General features: G+C 37.5%; 1 protein-coding gene and 1 long non-coding RNA gene across 2 annotated transcripts in view; both read right to left on the bottom strand.

Moving 5' to 3' along the window:
* Window positions 1-1,131: 1,131 nt before the first annotated feature.
* On the bottom strand, window positions 1,132-19,130 carry LOC107598040 (UPF0505 protein C16orf62 homolog). The gene is given in 25 exon segments (XM_016289284.1): window positions 1,132-1,493; window positions 1,588-1,753; window positions 1,841-1,980; window positions 4,156-4,270; window positions 4,461-4,523; window positions 6,168-6,266; window positions 8,961-9,024; window positions 9,117-9,197; window positions 9,327-9,412; window positions 10,807-10,869; window positions 10,953-11,033; window positions 11,126-11,179; window positions 11,294-11,410; window positions 11,499-11,610; window positions 12,199-12,245; window positions 15,563-15,763; window positions 15,956-16,049; window positions 16,134-16,183; window positions 16,186-16,263; window positions 16,400-16,528; window positions 16,613-16,689; window positions 18,349-18,373; window positions 18,459-18,566; window positions 18,849-19,025; window positions 19,098-19,130. Coding segments are annotated over 25 exon segments (2,424 nt in total). The 3' UTR covers window positions 1,132-1,329.
* A 21-nt stretch (window positions 19,131-19,151) lies between these two features.
* Window positions 19,152-19,772, bottom strand: part of LOC107598030 (uncharacterized) — a 2,100-nt gene continuing 1,479 nt past the window's right edge. The window contains exon 3 of the long non-coding RNA XR_001610513.1: window positions 19,152-19,227. This is a non-coding gene — a long non-coding RNA (uncharacterized lncRNA). The remainder of the gene's footprint in view (window positions 19,228-19,772) is intronic.

Genomic DNA, 19,772 nt, shown 5'->3' with positions numbered 1-19,772 from the left:
TATTTGTCCCACAGGGGAAACTGTTACTAATGATGGAAATAAACTGAAATATTGTAATCAACTGTCATCCATACGTATTCATTTTAATAATCTTTATAATAATTCATATGATTTTACATGTGGCCTGAGAAAATCATGCCCATTATTTTGGTTTGTGAGATCGGAGATCGCGCTGCACACGTCTACATACATTCAGGAGGACACAATTTCACGTCGTGCATTAAAATCGTTCAATGTACAGCAAGCCGTGCATTATCCCTTATGTATTCGCTCTTTAGCAGCAGTTTTTTACAGCAATATTTAAATGACACCCTGGTCATTCTTGGTGTACCCAAAATGGTCCCACACTATCAACAAGCATTTCTCTGGTGGAAATAAAGCTTCGCTGTTTGGCCCCTCTGTCACAGTTAATCTAATGCATGTAGTAGCCTCCGTGCCTCTCGCGTCAATTTAAGCTGGTGCACCGCTAGTGTAACTTTTTTAGTTTTGTGCAAGCTGCAACAGTTCCGTTCCGTGTAACAGAAACACTCGGTTTAGCGGAACCTTTACGATTAATTAACCGTGATTTTTTAAAGCGCGGTTAATCGCGAAACCGGTTAATCGCTGCATCCCTAATCAGAAGTGACATCTTTTTCTGTTTAAAATGGTGAATTCAGACATTTTGGATTATTGACTTTGGTTTATTGTAACACGACTAATATGTACTGTAACTCTTCTCTATCAATGTTTTTAATTCGTTTCTTCAGTGTCCGTGGACACTTTCATACTGTGAACCAAAACTTCCAATGTAGAACCCAGACTCTGGCCACAAAGAACACAGATGAATTAAACAAAAAAGAAAAAAACAAACGTTCAGCAACTTTTGCCGCTGATTTTTACCGATAACCGATAAACTATCAGTGCTGATTAATCGGCAAACACTATGGCCCGGTTTCACAAACGGGGCTTAGCTTAAACCAGGACTAGGCCATAGTTCAATTAGGATTTTAAAGTAATTTTTATAAACATGCCTTAGAAAAAACATTACTGGTGTGCATCTGGAGACAAAACAAGGGCACTGACATATTTCAAGATCAATCAGTGCAAGTTTCTTTCAGGTGAAACAGCTCAGACTTACATTTTAGTCGGGGACTAAAGGCTTAAGCCTTGTCTGTGAAACCCGGGGGTGAATATCGTTTGACCTCTAATGTCCATTGTCGACAACCACAAAGTGTCACAATACTTTCATTTTGAACACCATACTTATTGTTTTATCTTGTAAAACCTTAAAGAGCTTCTATACCTTGACATTTTGTTGTCTAATGCATTGAGACATTGAAAAATGTATGATCATGTCTGAAGGGTGTAGATACTTTTAGAGACACAGTATCTCACCTCATCTCGGCCCAGCCCCTTTAAATGATCCAGAACCTGACCGATCAGAGTCTCACACAACTTGTTGATCTCTGCGATGAACTTGGGATCTCCTCCATAGAGGGTTTCGTTGGAATCCACTGCAACAGGAACAAACTTGCTTCCATTTAGACTTCAATGTCAGAAAGACAATAATATTACATAGAACATGTCTGCATTTATTCACTGTGGTACCTTTAGGAATGGTGTAAAGATAGCTTTCTTGGCTCATTGCTCCTAGTAATGGTAAAGCGCTGATGTAGACGCGGATCTTAGCGTCACTGTTGTCCTCCCAGGTGTAGTCCTGCACCATATTCAACAGCCCTCGCACCAGATACAGCACACCCTGCTCCGGATGATCCTACGAGACCAAGTCAACAATCACACTTAGATATGTATTAGCGAGATGAGGCTAAAACACTCCTACAAATATTTAGGCATGTATTACCGGCACTACGAGCAGTGTGGAGAGGAAGTTGTTAATGAAGTCGAGGAGGAAGGGCTCAGATGATCGCTGTTTACCCTCAATGCTGATGGTTCGCGGGACTTCTGGCAAAAGACTGACTGCTGCCTTCAGAAATGCATCCGCTGAGAAATAGACACAGAAATTAAAATTAAGTTTTCACAGTCCATATCAAATCTATACCATCACACCCAATCTTGGCTGATCATGGCAGAGGGTGCTCTTTGCACTGATATGAGGTCAGTTTTGTACACATACATCTGAAAGTTTGGAATCTTTAAGATCTTTGGAAAGAAGTCTCTGATGTTCATCAAGGCTGTATTTATTTGATCAAAGAAACAGTAAAATTGTATTAAATAATGCAATTTCAAACATGAACCCTTGGAAAACATTATAATAGGCTGATTTGGTGCTCAAAAAATATTTCTTATTATTAGCAATGTTCAGTTTTTGTTGCTTAATATTTTGGGGAAAACCACAATACACTACCTTTCAAAAGCTGGAAGAAATTAATACTTTTATTGATTATTAAATTGATGAACTATGACTGTAAAGACATTTATTTCAAAAAGAATTATAGAAGCAATCAAAACTATCAAAAGAGCAATAATATGTACAGGAAGTGCTGTGACAACTCTCGGTTAGCCTAACGCAGTATACGTAGCAAGTTTTTTTAATTGTAATAAATAAAAAGAAAACAAATGGAAAGAATAGAAACAAGCAGATAGAATTTTTAGAAATAAGTCAAACGAATAGAAAAAGAACAGAGAATGCTAGTGTTAGAGGGTCATTATTTATAATAAATAAAAAGAAAATAAATATGTATAACAGACAGAGAATGCTAGTGTTAATGTTTTGCTTTTCTTTTTAAATAAAACAAGTAGTTAGAACAGAAAATAGATTTTTTTTTTAATAAAAAAAACCAAGTAGATAAAATAGAATTAGAATAGAGAGTGCTAGTGTTAGAGGGTTGAATGAAGATGGAAAATATGTGTTTTCAGCCGTTTCTTGAAGATGGCTAAGGATTCAGCAGCTTGGATTGAGTTGGGAAGGTGATTCCACCAGGAGGGAACAGTTAATGTAAAAGTCTGTGAAAGTGATTTTGTGCGTCTTTGGGATGGCAGTATAATGTGCCATTCATTTGCAGAATGCAAGCTTCTAGAGGGCACACAAGTCTGAAGTAGTGAATTCAAGTACAGGGGTGCAGAGCCAGTGGTGGTTTTGTAGGCAAACATCAATGCCTCAAATTTTATGCGAGCAGCTACTGGTAGACAGTGCAAATTGATGAACAGAGGTGTGACTCTTTTCGGCTCATAGACCTGGCTGGAAGACTACGAAAGAAAGGGCCTGATCTTCCTAATGTTGTATAACGCAAATATGCAGAAGCAGACAGTTTTAGCAGTGTGGTCTGAGAAGTTCAGCAGATCATCAATCACAACTCCAAATTTCTGGCTGTCTTTGAAGGAGTTATGCTTGATGCGCCTAGCTGGATGGTGAGATTGTGATGGATTTGTTGAAACCACAAGCAGTTCTGTCTTGAAGGTGATGAAGAGTTGAAGGTGATGGTCCTTTCATCCAGTAAGAAATGTCTGTTATACATGCTGAGATGCAAGCAGCTATCTTAGGATCGTCAGGATGGAATGAGAGGTAAAGTTTAGTGTCATCAGCATAGCAGTGATAAGAAAAGCCATGTTTTTAAAAGACAGAACCTAGTGATGCCATGTAGACAGAGAAGAGAAGTGGTCCAAGAACTGAGCCCTGAGGCACCCCAGTAACTAGATGTTGCGGCTTGGACACCTCACTCCTCCAAGATACCTTGAAGGACCTATCTGAGAGGTAATACTCAAACCACTGGAGGGCCGTTCCTGAGATGCGCTTTGCCAATAGGGTTGACAGGAGGATCTAGTGGTTAACCGTGTCAAAAGCAGTGGACAGATCCAGCAAGATAAGTATTGAAGATTTGGAAGCCAGCTTCAACAACCGAGAGCAAGGCACTTTCTATTCATCAAAGAATCCTGAAAATAATGTATCACTGTTTCCACAAAAATATTACACAGCAAAGAAAAAAATATTGATCATATTAAAAGTTAATCAGCATATTAAGATAATTTCTGATGGATTATGTGAAACTGAAAACTGGAGTAATGGCTGTTGTTCTATCACAGGAATAAATTACATTTTATTTAACAACATTATGGTTTATTTTGAATGGTAGTGTATTTGAATTATCCTTCACAATGAGAGGCTGGATCAAGGATGTATAAGAGCATCTTCAGTCTAAGAGAGGCTCCAGCACTCACCTTGGGACAGACACTGGTTGGCCAGTGCTACCTGTCCAGAGAGCAGATAGAGGTTGAGACGGCTGAAGATACTGGTGAGGGACGGAATGGTGATGAAACCATAGGCAGCACATGCCTGCAAATAAACACACAACAGGCAGCAAAAACTCAGTCACTTATGGGCTAAAATGGGATAAAGCAGGGATCCAATAGTATTAGAGGGAATCTCCTGAAGCCTGTCAATTACAATTTACAAATTACAACTTGAAAAAATTCCTCATACGATTCAACCATTATGTAAAAGTGATACAGAAAAAAAAACTAACCCTGACAAAAGCAGCTGTTTTACGTGAGTGATGTCTGGTCTCCATGGCTAACTGATTCACTGTCTGTAAGAGAGACATTCATATCATCATGACAGACAGTCCCTCAGCACTCCATTAGACTAATGTTAGACTTTACAGCATGCAATTTCAATCTGCTTACTACAATAAAACCCATAGGCACATGAATATGAATAATGTGTTTTAATAAATCCTCTATCATGACCCTGATCAGATACTACAGCTCTGTCAACACATATCATGAACGCAGAGGCACGTGCCCCCTCAGATTTTTGAGCCAAGTGGATTTTGAATGCAGCTTCCAAAAGACAAAAAATAGCCGATTCATTTTTTCTATATTTAATACAATCACACCGGCGTGATTAACGTTCCGTGCGTCATATCATCAGCTGCTAAATTCAAATCTGCATTAGCTGGCTGGCGCTGAGCCAGATACAGACGTGTTTTTACAGCACTGCATTATAACCAATCACACACCATGCTGTTGAGCTTATGAATGCAATGACCAATCAGAGGTGTTCAGATTAGTCATCGCTAAAATGCCGGTGTTTTCTTCACTTGCTCGCTGACTGAATACCTCTTTCTGGCGAATTCTCTCTCAGAAACAACAAAGTGCAAATGTGTGTACGAATCTGTAAGATATTAATTTCATAGTGTAAACAGCTTCAGTGATTTTAATGGGAGTTTTTGAGAGTGCTTGAACTAGATTGTCTGAAAATGTTCTTTGATAATGTAAATGTCCTTTGCTCTCTTTACAATGAAAGTGTTATGATTAGTAGCCTAACTTACAATGTTTTTATTCACATTAACGTTCAATGTTAAATTCACATTAAATATAAACTCAGACGTATTAAAAATATGTTATGGCATGACATCCATATCTGTTAATTAAGTAAACAGACAGGTTTTTATGCATAGATAATAGATTACATTATTAGGTTACTTTGACCATTGCTCACTATAGATCAACATAAACTATAAAGGTGAGAGTCAAGATATTTCATGATATAGTTAATGCGTTTGGGGATGTTTCGAATAAAATGGAAAAAATAAATAAAACATAAGTGCTGTTGCGGCTACTGTGTGTCACATGATGACCCCCCCCCACTCGTGCCCCCTCAAAAATTATTAATGCATGAGGCCCCTACATGAACGCATGAAATGCAGGCTGCAAAGTGACCTTGGTGGAAAAGATAAATTTACTACAAAAACAATATAGAAATGCATAAGTGAGAAGACATACACTGACATGAAAACACAGTTGTTTGCTGAAAACAAAAATATGCAAATTATATATTATAATGTTATATATAATACACACATTATATTATATAATTACAAACACATAGAATTATATAAATATTATTATAACTCATTTATTATATAAACACATAGTATATACACACACACACACACACAGTGTCTGTGTCTGTATATATATATATATATATATATATACAGTATATACATATATATCTATATATACTGTGTGTGTGTGTGTGTGTATACACACACAGTGTGTATATATATATATTGAACATTTACCAACATTAGATAACCGTGAACATGCAAATGTGTTTACAAATTATTGAAATATTCAATCGCAAGGGGGAATTTCAAGCATATAGAAAGATTTGGAAATCCCTGGCATAAAAACATAACACATCCATTAGGACACAGGCTGCTCACATGAATCAGGTGAATGATGACGGGCTCCAGATTACAGAAAGTTGCCCTGGCTTCCACACAGAAACTCAACTGCTGCTCAAAGTCCCTCCCAAATGACACCTAATAAAAAAGGACCAAAATATAAAAAAAAACATTGAAACTATATATGTTATGTTGTAGTTGCTCACTCTGACCATAAAATGTACAGTTTAAATGATACAGTGCCGTAAAAAGGTTTTTGCCCCCTTCCTGTTTTAAATTTTTTTTTGCATATATGTCACACTTAAAAGATTCAGATCATCAAGCAAATTTTAATATTACACAAAGATAATGCAAGTAAATACAAAATGCAGTTTTTAAATGATGATTTCATTTATTAAGGGAAAAAAGCTGTCCAAACATACCTATGCCTACGTGAAAAATTAATTGCCCCCTCCTCGTTCATGAAAGAACTGCAATTAACCACATTATTTTAGAAAGCTGAGTTAAATTTCACTAGCCACACACAGGCCTGATTACTGCCAGACCTGTTGAATCAAGAAATCACTTAAATACAACCTGTCTGACAAAGTGAAGCATGCTTAAAGAGCAACACATCATGCCGCGATCTAAAGAAATTCAAGAACAGATGAGATACAAAATATTTGATATGTATCAGTCTGGAAAGGATTATAAAGCCATTCTAAGGTTTTGAGACTCCAGCAAACCACGGTCAGAGCTATTATCCACAAACAGAGAAAACTTGGTGGTGAACCTTCCCAGGAGTGGATTACTCCAAGAGCGCAATGACGACTCATCCAGGAGGTCATAAAAGAACCCAGAACAACATCTAAAGAACTGCAGGCCTCACTTGCCTCCATTAAGGTCAGTGTTCATGATTCAACAATAAGAAAGAGACTGGGTCTTCTACTAGTCTAACTAGTCTTCTACCATGCTACAATCCATCACGCTCCCTAAGGTCGCAAAACTCTGGAATTTTGGTAGTACCTAGGATAGCAAAGTCCACTAAAGAAGGTAGAGCTTTTTCGCATTTGGCTCCCAATTTCTGGAATAGCCTTCCTGATAACATTCGGGGTTCAGACACACTCTCTCTGTTTAAATCTAGATTAAAGACACATCTCTTTGGCCAAGCATTCAAATAATGCATCTCATAATCTTGTACTGCAGTTATATCTAATCAAATGCACATTATTATTCTTTAGTTTGGGTTAAACAAATCAATTTTGCTTGGTTGGAACAGCAGCTACGCTAATCATGTCTTTATTTGTTTCTCTGTTTTTTGCCATGGGATGTAACTAGGATTTACACAAGCTTCAGTCTGGATCCAGAACACCTGAGAAGAGATGATGCCAACCCCTCAGATGATGCCAACCCTGAAACAACATACAGAACTACCACATTTTGCTATAAGTTTGATTGCATCATATAATAATTGCTGTTAATAGTGTTCATCGTCTGTTTTATTGTCTTAAATTGATTTTCCGTACATTTCTGCCATATGTACATTAACTGACAGTCACCACTGATAAGCTACCACTAAATATTTTAGAAACTTAATTTGCTGTAAAGTTGCTTTGCAATGATTTGTATCGTGAAAAGCGCTGTACAAATAAACTTGACTTGACTGGGCAAAAATGGCATCTATGGGAGAGTTCCAAGGCAAAAGCAATTGCTGACCAAAAATAACACAAAGGCTCATCTCACATTTGCCAAAAAATATCTTGATTATCCCCAAGACTTTTGGGCAAATATTCCATGGACTGATGAACTGACATGAACTTTTTGGAAGGTGTGTGTCCTGTTACATCTGGCGTAAAACCAACACAGCATTTCAGAAAAAGAACATCGTACCAACAGTCAAACATGGTGGTGATAGTGTGATGGTCTGGGGCTGCTTTGCAGCTTCAGGACCTGGACGACTTGCCATAATTGATGGAAGCATGAATTCTGCATTCTAACAGAAAATCCTGAAGGAGAATATCTGGCCATCAGTTTGTGACCTCAAGCGCACTTGGGTTATGCAGCAGGACAATGATCCCAAACACACCAGCAAGTCCACCTCTGAATGGTGTGAATTTCTGAATTTCTCACAAAATTAAGGTTTTGGACTTAAATCCGACTGAGATGCTGTGGCATGACCTTAAACAGTCCATTCATGCTCGAAAAATTAAAACAATTCTGCAAAGAAGAGTGGGCCAAAATTCCTCTACATCAATGTGAAAGACTCATTGCCAGTTATCGCAAACGCCTGATTGCAGTTGTTGCTGCAAGGGGTGGCACAACCAGTTATATGGATTTAGGGGGCAATTACTTTTTCACGTAGTGCCAGGCAGCTTTGGACAGCTTTTTTCCCTTAATAAATGAAATCATGATTTCAAAACTGCATTTCGTATTTACTCGGTTTATCTTTGTGTAATATTAAAATTAGTTTGATGATCTGAATCATTAAAGTGTGACAAATGTGCAAAAAATAAAAAAACAGGTAGGGGGCAAAAACTTGTTCACAGCACTGTATATCACTATTGAATTTTTTGCATTACATAAGTTTTTTAAAAATATAATATTTGTATTTATTAAATATTACAAAGCTCTTGATATATGGCAATTTTCATGAGATTAAACTAGATGAATTTATGATGCTGTATGTGAGTACTAGAAAATATATATATATTTTTAAATTCTGGGTTGACTGCCCTAAAATAAACATGATTCCAGTTCATATTTGTGTCAGCTGAGCTCTCAAAATAGACAACTACTTTTCAATTCCATGTTTTTTGATGATTGATTATCAGATATATTGTAAGAGGGACTCACCATACAAATAAATCCATTGATCAGCAGAGACAGAGCTCTTTTCTCATCATCTAGTGTTAGAGCACTACAACACAAAAACCACATGCAAACACGTCAATGTAACACTCTCTAATTCTGCATTAATGGTGAGACACTATAAAAAAACAGCTCACTCACTTGACAGAGTCATGCATGGTCTTACAGACGTGCAGCAGTGCGTTGAGGATGACTGGATCTCTCGTTGGTTCCTGCTGGTGTCTAAACAGAAAATACATCAGCCTCAACTAAGAGAGAAACCTTGTAACTTGAGCTAGAATTAACCGAACACTTGTTTAGCAGCACAGAGGAGGAGCTGTTCTAATACTGAATAGTGAGTGACAAACATACTTGATGAAGACCTCCATGATGGATTTACACACCTCCACCCTCACACTGTCTTTCTGGAACATGTCCAGAAAGGGCAAGAACTTCTCCTGCAATCATCAAAACATTACACATCAGCTTTTTTATGATCATACTACTTTATTTGAGATTCCTACTCATATTTATTGAGATTACTAAGTATTTATTTTGGACAAAATCTGATGAAGAAATTTGTGATGTATTGACCCAAAATGGATGTTAAAGTTAAATCTGATTTGCAATGACAATAAGAAGAATTTAATGAATTGAAATTGAAAGAAATTCAACACACGGCGGAAGAATTTCATAAGTCAAACTCTAGCATTCTGACATAACAAATAATAATTAGTCAAATTAATTTGAATAATTATGCCTATTTATTACCTAATATTTAGAATGCATTATTTCTCTAAACTATGTTTAGCACTGTCAAAATAACAGTAACCAAAACTACAACAGCAACAAAGAATATTAAAAAGTTAAGGTAACACTTTAGTATAGGGACCAACACTCACTATTAACTAGTTGCTTATTAGCATGCCTATTATTAACATATTGGCTATTTATTAGGATTTATAAAGCACATATTCTGCATGACCATATTCTACATCCCTAATCCTGCCCAATACTTAAACTTAACATCTACCTTACTAACTATTAATTAGCAGCAAATTAGGAGTTTATTGAGGCAAAAGTCATAGTTCAATCATGAAACTCTCTGAACATTTTGGCATGGTGATGGAAATGACAATGGTATTTGGTCTTGGCGGAACAGATCTGCTGCGCTGCTGCTGCTGAATTGCTGCTGCTGTTGGTTATTGCTGTAGTTGTTGATTATTGCTGCTGCTGCAAGCAAGTACAGGAACTTGCTACTGCCAATGCATATGGCGATACGGTGCCATGAGTATTTAAGACATACTGCTGCTGCACAAATAGCATATAAAATAACCCCGTAGCAGATCTATACAGGTGGAGCTGGGGAAGGAGGAGGCTTTCAGAGAACTCTGAAAGCTCACTGCAGGAATCTCAAGTGAATGCTAGCCAGCCATATAAATGAAAGGCAGTAAGCTCATTGGCTGCATATGCAGCAAGAACCAATCTGCTTGTGCCAAGTTGTTTAACTCTCTGAAAATCATCAGTTGCGTTAACACCCCGTCAGAATGCGCCATCTAGAGTTTCATGACTGAACTATATATTTAATGGTTTGTAAATGGCGAAAATTGGAGCTTTAAACAAAGTGTGACCAAAGTTAATTGTAAAAATGTCATTTTAAAATATTTTTTATTGTTTTATTTCTCCATTTCACAGACCATTTGTCATAGATTAAAACATTCTGTTCAAACAGCAGTTCCATTTAAATTCAGTTTACAATTCTGTTTGATTCAAATTCAAGAACTGGCAACCTCAATTCAAATCTGAATGGAGTACAGCCCTGCTAAAGGTCCTGTTTTCGCTGTAGTCATACCATTGAGAAGAGCACAGAGAAGTCATGGAAGTAGGTGAGGATCTTCTTTATCACTGACTGCAGCTAAAACACACAAAGGAACAAGATAAATTGCCATGACTTCATCAAGACCATCTAACATCAGCATCTATATGTTTCTTACATACCTGTGGATATGCATCCTCAAAAGCTCTGTCTGGAGTTATGTGTTTGATGATGTCAGCAAGAACCGTATTCACCTCCCGTTTCTATGGGGAACAAATTGAAACAACATGTTAAAAAATACAGAATTTTAAATTCTGCAAAAAAAAATCTCAGCTATTCAGAACAGATAACTCACTGTGAAGTGACGGCAGGTAAACTCCACCCAGATCTCAGCACAGTTGATGTAATCCTGAGTTGAAGAACACACAGTACATTTTATTAAATTTTGTGCTCAATTCATACTACATATTCTCTTTCTATACCGTGTGCTTTAAAACATTCAGAGACCAACAGAGGTGTTTACCCTTGGACTGCGCACTTTAGTGATGACCTTCCAAGCTTCGTTGAGTATGGAGAGTCTCTCACTCTCTGGAGGGTCAGCAACGGACAGACTGCGACCCAGAGACGCAAACAACAGGTGCTGCAAAAAATACAAACATGAATATAAACTATGACATAGTCACTGAGCTTTTGGCCTGTCTGTGGACTGTAGATGTGTGTTTTGTCACCTTGGGAAATCCAGCTTCATCACAGTCTTTGATCATGCCAATAAAGTCTGTTGCTCTCGTTGCGACAAATTCTGCCCGGAATGCCCACATGACAGAGTTCAGCAAGAGAGCACTATGGGAAAATTAATGAATATTGCGAATTCAAACATAAATGCTGCAGCTGTGAATTCAGTACTGGATTTTTACATTTTCTGAAGATGCACGAACATGCAAAAGTCACAACCACAAAGCTAGTTTGTTCTGGGTGGTCGTTTACTGGTCAAAAGCGCCCACCACCAAGTTTCTGAGATATTCTGGTCTTAATGGGATTTTTTTTTCTCACCTTTTTTAGGCTTTTTGATTTTTCGTCCATCTGCTAGGCTAAAATTTGCAAGTCACTCTCTTTTCAGCAAAACAGATCATCATTCCTGTGCATAGCACATCCGATCCAGGAATTACATGCTGAAGTATGAGCAATACTAATGTGGATTCTTCCCTAAGTCAGCATCCCTAATTATCAAGAATGTCTGCCTCTCACAAAGTCCAACTAAACAACAAAAAGGCACCAACACTATTCACAATGAGTCTCAAGCTTTTTCATCATTTTGGGTCACTTATCTCATGCCATCTGAACAATTAAAAATTGTCCTAGCATTAAAAACATTTTTGAACTTGAAAGGGTTCATAGAGATGCACTGTCTGTAGAGTTAGCAGATCTTACTTGTTGCCCAGCTTCTTGCATCTGTCCATCATCTCTGTAAGCAGAACCTTTAAAAGACAAACACATTTCGATCACATTTGGACTAATTTAAAAATTTTGAGACTGGAAAGAATGTTCCCAGCAGGGTACGAAATTGACTTTTATCTTTAAGGGGAAATATCTGCATCCTGGATTTTTTTTTTCTTTTTTCATTTAAATGTCTCTCTTTTTTAACCTTTGTAAGGATTTTTTTTTTAAAGAATTAACTTATGAATTTTAAATAAATAAATACTTCAACTGAATCAGTTCAATAAATTAGAATACTTTTAGGCTGTTACCAATAAAATAGGATCAACAATAACAAAAGCCATCTTTACAATGCCAAAGTGGCGCAGAAGCTGCATCTAACATGGCATGTTTCTTTGCACAGACTGTTTAATGTTGCCAAAGTCCCTTTAAAGGAACACTCCACTATTTTTTAAAATAGCGCCTGAAAATAGTCCCAGCTAGGTAACTTCCAATAAGCCTATTTTCAGGCGCCGTGTAATATAATTGTGCCTGCTGCACCCATGGTATGGCAGCAAAGTTCCATGATTATTACACCGGAATGAGAGTATAGTTCCTAGTCATATCGGCCTAGAAAATCGCAACTTTTCATTTTCCGTCAGTCTTAGTACACGATGTAACTACAGAAGAGTCAAGTTTTAAATAGGAAAAATATAGAAAGTCTTTGGTCATTTTTGAGCGAGATGCTAACGTTCTAATCAGATTCAATGATCTATGCTAAGCTAAGCTAAAAGTGCTACTAATTAACTTATGCTAATGGATTGGAAAACGGTAAAACTCAACTGTTTAATTCTAGGGGAATTGGAAAATGAGCCTATTTTCCTTTAAGGCAAGTCATGTCACTTGGCGGCCATCTTTGAAATGCCTCTCGGGCATGCAAGTGCAACTCCTATCTCTTTGAATGGGAAACATCAAATTCTCCAAAACTGTTCGCTAAGCTTATTATTAAATTTCATATTTGAAATCACCAATGAAATCTGACAACTTCTGTATCATAAATGTTGTTTATTTTGCTCAAATATCATTAAAAAGGCTTATTTCTCAGGCTAGACCAGCCAGTGCCCATGCACAATTCTAGGTGAACGTCTCAGAATGCTTACTGTTTCTATAGCAACCCGGGAATTCTAACGGCAGCTGCAGTGACGAGCTGACTTTACCGATTAGGGATTGGCTCTTTTGCTCAGAAGGCGGGGCTTCGTTCCATAGAGCGGCCATATTGAGTGTTGCATTTTTCCCAATTCAAAACTATACGAGTGACACGTCTTGGGTATTCTATAGTCTTTGATGTTACTCAAAGGTGACAAATGCATAGAAATTATATGAGATTAACGTAATTTTAAACAGCCTACATAAAGTATACAAACTAAAGATAAAAAAGTCATTGCAACGATGATTTTACCAAAATTATTATTGATATTGTAATAATGATTGTTATTGTTGATTATTAGAATACATACAAAACTTTTTTTTTGCATGGGGAAATGGCATGTCATATTCTTATACAAACCCGATTCCAAAAAAGTTGGGACACTGTACAAATTGTGAATAAAAACAGAATGCAATGATGTGGAAGTTTCAAATTTCAATATTTTATTCAGAATACAACATAGATGACATATCAAATGTTTAAACTGAGAAAATGTATCATTTTAAGGGAAAAATAAGTTGATTTTAAATGTCATGGCATCAACTCATCTCAAAAGTTGGGACAAGCCCATGTTTACCACTGTGTGGCATCCCCTCTTCTTTTTATAACAGTCTGCAAACATCTGGGGACTGAGGAGACAAGTTGCTCAAGTTTAGGAATAGGAATGTTGTCCCATTCTTGTCTAATACAGGCTTCTAGTTGCTCAAATGTCTTAGGTCTTCTTTGTCGCATCTTCCTCTTTATGATGCACCAAATGTTTTCTATGGGTGAAAGATATGGACTGCAGGCTGGCCATTTCAGTACCCGGATCCTTCTACACAGCCATGATGTTGTAATTGATGCAGTATGTGGTCTGGCATTGTCATGTTGGAAAATGCAAGGTCTTCCCTGAAAGAGACAACATCTGGATGGGAGCATATGTTGTTCTAGAACTTGGATATACCTTTCAGCATTGATGGTGCCTTTCCAGATGTGTAAGCTGCCCATGCCACACGCACTCATGCAACCCCATACCATCAGAGATGCAGGCTTCTGAACTGAGCGCTGAGCTGACTTTACCGATTAGGGATTGGCTCTTTTGCTCAGAAGGCGGGGCTTCGTTCCATAGAGCGGCCATATTGAGTGTTGCATTTTTCCCAATTCAAAACTATACGAGTGACACGTCTTGGGTATTCTATAGTCTTTGATGTTACTCAAAGGTGACAAATGCATAGAAATTATATGAGATTAACGTAATTTTAAACAGCCTACATAAAGTATACAAACTAAAGATAAAAAAGTCATTGCAACGATGATTTTACCAAAATTATTATTGATATTGTAATAATGATTGTTATTGTTGATTATTAGAATACATACAAAACTTTTTTTTTGCATGGGGAAATGGCATGTCATATGTACAGTGTCCCAACTTTTTTGGAATTGGGTTTGTAGTCTACAGAGACAAAACCAGCTGAGAAACATTATGAATGAGTTTTTGCTTTTTTACGATCAAGACTTCAAATTGGTTATCGTAGCATCAATAAAACAAAACAAAGGTTATTCAAACTTAGTTTAAATTATATACAGAAAAAAAGACTGTTTTCCATCACTGAAGCGATCAGTGACTTCAGTTCATTTCAAGTTAACCGACTTTTGCGATCACGCAAAACTGGCATTTTTGTCCCAAGGCCCCATTAATTTCAGACCTTGGCTCCCAGTGTTACACTGCATTCCATTTAACTCAGAAAGTCAAAATTTCCAATGGAATGGAACACAACTTGGACTCTTGTGTATAAATGTACAACTGTGCTGAGATGCGGCAATGAACATGCTGTCACATGAACACTGTGGCCAATAGCAAATGTCTGCATAGACAGGTATGTACTGTAAAACACAGTAATAATAACACAAAGCAATAATCTTCTTTGTTGATAATCGTAGACCTGCAGGTCAGATGCAAGCATTGCACATTGTTGTTTGGTTTTGACTTTGAGACATTTTTGGTTGACAATCAAACATCTGCAAAGCTAATAGTAGTGCTGTCATCCTTACACATCCTCCAAACATGCAATGGAACGTCTTTATGGGCAGAAGTTTAAGTTGTCTGGTAGGAATATATCATGTCTGACCTTGAATCGAACATTAAACAATTAGTCAAGCATTTCCTCTGAGTGGAGTGTGCGTATATACCTCTGGCGCTCTGTATGCCACACACTGCAGGATCCAGTGTATGGCAGGAGAATAGAGGGTCAGATAGATGGGAATCTCCACCCGTTGCAGCACCAGCTGATTCTGCACACTTTCACCATGAACCTGACGGAATGAGGCCAGCAGGTCGAAGAAATTCTTATTGAGACTGTCCTTCAGATGCGGAGCCACCTCCATCCCCACCTGAGAAAAAGATAGAGAGCTAGAGTCTCTATGATATGGCTCGGGTCACTCCTTCAGCTTGAAACTACAGGGTTTTTGCTTGTTTTATCATCCACTAAATGCATGAAACACCACGTTATAACAAAAAAGTAGAAGTTGTAGGAAGAACCTGCTAAAATACACAATATAATCAAATAATATTCTTCTTCTCACCCTGCATAAATACGCACGTGCGTATACAGCCACCAGTGGATCTCCTATTCCTCTGATCATCGCTGTCAGTCTCTGCAGCATCTCCTGAATCCCACTGAAGGACAGAAAAGAGGACATCAGTGACCAATGAAAATACCAACCTGCATGAACAGAAGTGTTGCATTGCTCAGATTCTTACGACTTTGTCAAGAAGCGGTTGCATTTCAGAAGAGCAGCTTCAACATATCTGAGCTAAAGATATCTGTAATGAGAACAAACTTGCTGGGGTAGAACTGAATTACTGACGTATCAGAGAGCAGCTTGGAGCACTGACACACAAAATTTTGATGAAGAATTCACAACAAGACCGGAAATGTGCATTATTAAAGTTAATAGACTCGATTTTGGCTTAAATTTGTCACTTGAGTGTATACTGATGGTTTATGTGTCAACAGGTCCTCATACCTGGACGATGATTTTTAGGGCTTTGACTTTCTGGTCTGAACCCCAGGCTTCCTTCAGGGACTGGTTGAGCTCTTCAATGCGGTTGACATAGTCCTGCTGGGACAGGTTCAAGAGCTCCCTCTGGGAGCCCTGAGCACACACAATACACCACATATTCATTAACATGTCTACCAACAAACAGTAAAGCACAAGACATCTCCAGACGAGACCCACCTCCTCCAGGTCATCCAGTTCCTCCAGACGAGTGCGCACCTTCTCTGACACCGCTGAGCTGGGACTGGATGCTTTACCTTAACACAAACCAAACTATTAAATGTGTCTATTACGGTTTGTCAATGTCATTATTCAGATAGAAGTCATTGTACAGACTCAATAGTTTCATTGCACAGAAGCAGCACAGTCAGGGAAATATCAGGGATAACTCATCAGCACTGGTCAGGTTGGACCAACAATGTATCACAATGGAATTTTATTGAAGTATTTTATAAAGCGATTGCAAAGTTTTTACTTTTCATAATAATAATAATAAAACATTTTTAAATGTGAAAAGTAATGGAGGTTTAATGGAGGATCGCATTTCCTGAGCAGCTAAATAACAACAACTGGAATAGCTACAAACTAGGTTTGTGACGGTGAGGAAATTTTCCCACCGGTTAATTGACTTGTGACAACACCGGTAATACCGGTATCACCGCGGGGGCGTGGGTGTACCCTCTTTTCCTTGCTTTCCTTCGCTTTTAAATAGCTTGTAAAAGCGTGCGCATTTTACTTTCACTTTCAAATAGCGGCAATTCGGAGTAAAGCAATTGTTCATTTATTTGTTTTTTAGTAATTTTCTCTCTTTTCCTCGCTTTCCTTCGCTTTTAAATAGCTTAAAAGTGCCGTGCGCATTTTACTTCGAATTAGTGGCAGTTAGGCATCAATTGCTTGAATGCAACAACAAAATACAACGTCAAACTCACTTTAGCGTATATATAAAACATAGAACTTTTATTAACATATACACCATGCTATTGGCTATGCCTAAAAATGGAATTTTATTGAAGTATTTTATAAAGCGATTGCAAAGTTTTTACTTTTCATAATAATAATAATAAAACATTTTTAAATGTGAAAAGTAATGGAGGTTTAATGGAGGATCGCATTTCCTGAGCAGCTAAATAACAACAACTGGAATAGCTACAAACTAGGTTTGTGACGGTGAGGAAATTTTCCCACCGGTTAATTGACTTGTGACAACACCGGTAATACCGGTATCACCGCGGGGTTTAAATGTACAAAAGTTTAAATGTACAAAACTGGAAACAAGTAAACATGTATAATATATAATCAAATAAGCAAGAAACGTAGAACGTTTATTAGCAAAATGAGTAAGAAAGCTTAGAGGCACGGCATACACCTTGATGTCAAATAAAATAAATAAATGACACAAAGTTTAAATAAAGTAAAAATCAGCAAACAATGTAGAACCAATTAAATAAGAAACGAATGTTTAAAAAAAACTTCCAAAATCACCTTAGATAAACGGCAAAAGTCAACAGGCTTTTCAAAATCCAAAATATTGCCAAACAGGCGCTTTTGCATTTCGTTTCGAAACTAAATCATCCGCGATCGTCTTGTCTGTCTCGCCTCACTCTTCTTGTCAGTCAGCTCGACTCACTCTCCTCACTGGAGAAACAAAATCTGATCTGTGATGCAACTGTCGTTCAACTGCACTGAGCAGCCGTGTTCAGTTTTTAATTGTAGTGTCTGTTCTTTTACTGAACTAAATGATTTTTTTTACTATAAAAAATCTAAACGACAGTGGGGGTCGGTGATGCGGTGGGCAAGTGACGTAACCGGTGTTGCGGCTTAACACCAGTATCACCGTCAGCACCGTCTATCGCGGCAAGCCTACTACAAACCAAGAAAAAATTAAGAAAAGATTCTTCAAAAACTGATGAACTCACTCTTGTCTGAGCCCATGAAGAGATTCTGTAAAAGAAATAAAAATGTCATTATAATCTGTCAGAAGTAAAGTCTGACAGGATGAGAGAGAGCTGTAAAGCGCTGCACCTACTATAGACAGTTTCTCTGTGGTGGTGAACCTAGACAGGATCTCTCCACGTTTAGATGACCACGGCTCAAAGTCTGAGCCCACTTCCTCCTCACGTTTCCGTCCCAGCTCCTAAAACAAAATAGTAAAAGTGAAAAAGACCACATTTAACAAATGTTTCATAAATGGATCATAATTGTGTTCACAGTCACATAATTTTAACCATGAACAGATAATGTAACAATGACAGTTACATAAATACTTAAAGTTATAGCTCATTAAAATAAAAATGTCGTATATACATAATTAAAATTCAATAATATTTATTCATACCATGAGATTTTTGAAGTACCTTTGAAACGTTCATATGGTAGGCTAATAATTGAGTGCGTTTCTGAATTTTGTGAATTTTACCCCAGCAGAGATGCTGTGTGGGAGAGTTGGTGTCTCAGACACCGCAGCGAAGAGAGACAGTGGGTCGGTTCCATACAACATTGAGCTGAGTGGATCCGGAGCCACAGAACTAGAGGAGGAAGATGAGGAGGAAGTGCTGCCTTTCCGCCCACCACGGCGAGATTTAGAATCTGTCACCTAAAAGAAAAGAAAAATGATGCTCAAACATGTTTATTTCACTTATTTCACATTCAATCTTCCTGGCGTAACCAGAGCTTTGGTGTCTTGATCAAGAATACACATCAAGAATGAGTGGATCCGGAGCCACAGAACTAGAGGAGGAAGATGAGGAGGAAGTGCTGCCTTTCCGCCCACCACGGCGAGATTTAGAATCTGTCACCTAAAAGAAAAGAAAAATGATGCTCAAACATGTTTATTTCACTTATTTCACATTCAATCTTCCTGGCGTAACCAGAGCTTTGGTGTCTTGATCAAGAATACACTTGGCCCAGTTAGTTCTTCAAAAAGTTTCATGTGGATCAGAATAATCCAGATTTAGAAATCCCAAACTTTGCTATCTGGAATTAGCCCCTCAGATACAAACCTCACCAGACTGGATAATCAGTGTTCTAAATGGGACAGCACATTGCAATGTAGGCTGCAAGCTCTAGCTATGCATGGTTTCTTTTTCTTTTTTCAAGAATTCCATTCTCAGTTTCATTTAAAAAGTCTGACGCCTCATCTGACACACAACAAACAAACATGCAAATAAAGGATGCATGAATAAATTGTTTGAAACTACTTTTGACTGACTTATCTCTGATAAATGTGTCATTGTAATTAATATACAGTGATAAATGACAGGTTATATATATATATATATATATATATATATATATATATATATATATATATATATATATATATATATATATATATATATAT

Source organism: Sinocyclocheilus grahami, unplaced genomic scaffold (genome assembly GCF_001515645.1).
Source record: "Sinocyclocheilus grahami isolate Dianchi unplaced genomic scaffold, SAMN03320097.WGS_v1.1 scaffold243.1, whole genome shotgun sequence".
Taxonomy (NCBI): Eukaryota; Metazoa; Chordata; class Actinopteri; order Cypriniformes; family Cyprinidae; genus Sinocyclocheilus; species Sinocyclocheilus grahami.
The sequence above is the reverse complement of the archived record's forward strand: the minus strand, read 5'-3'. Positions and strand labels throughout refer to the sequence as shown.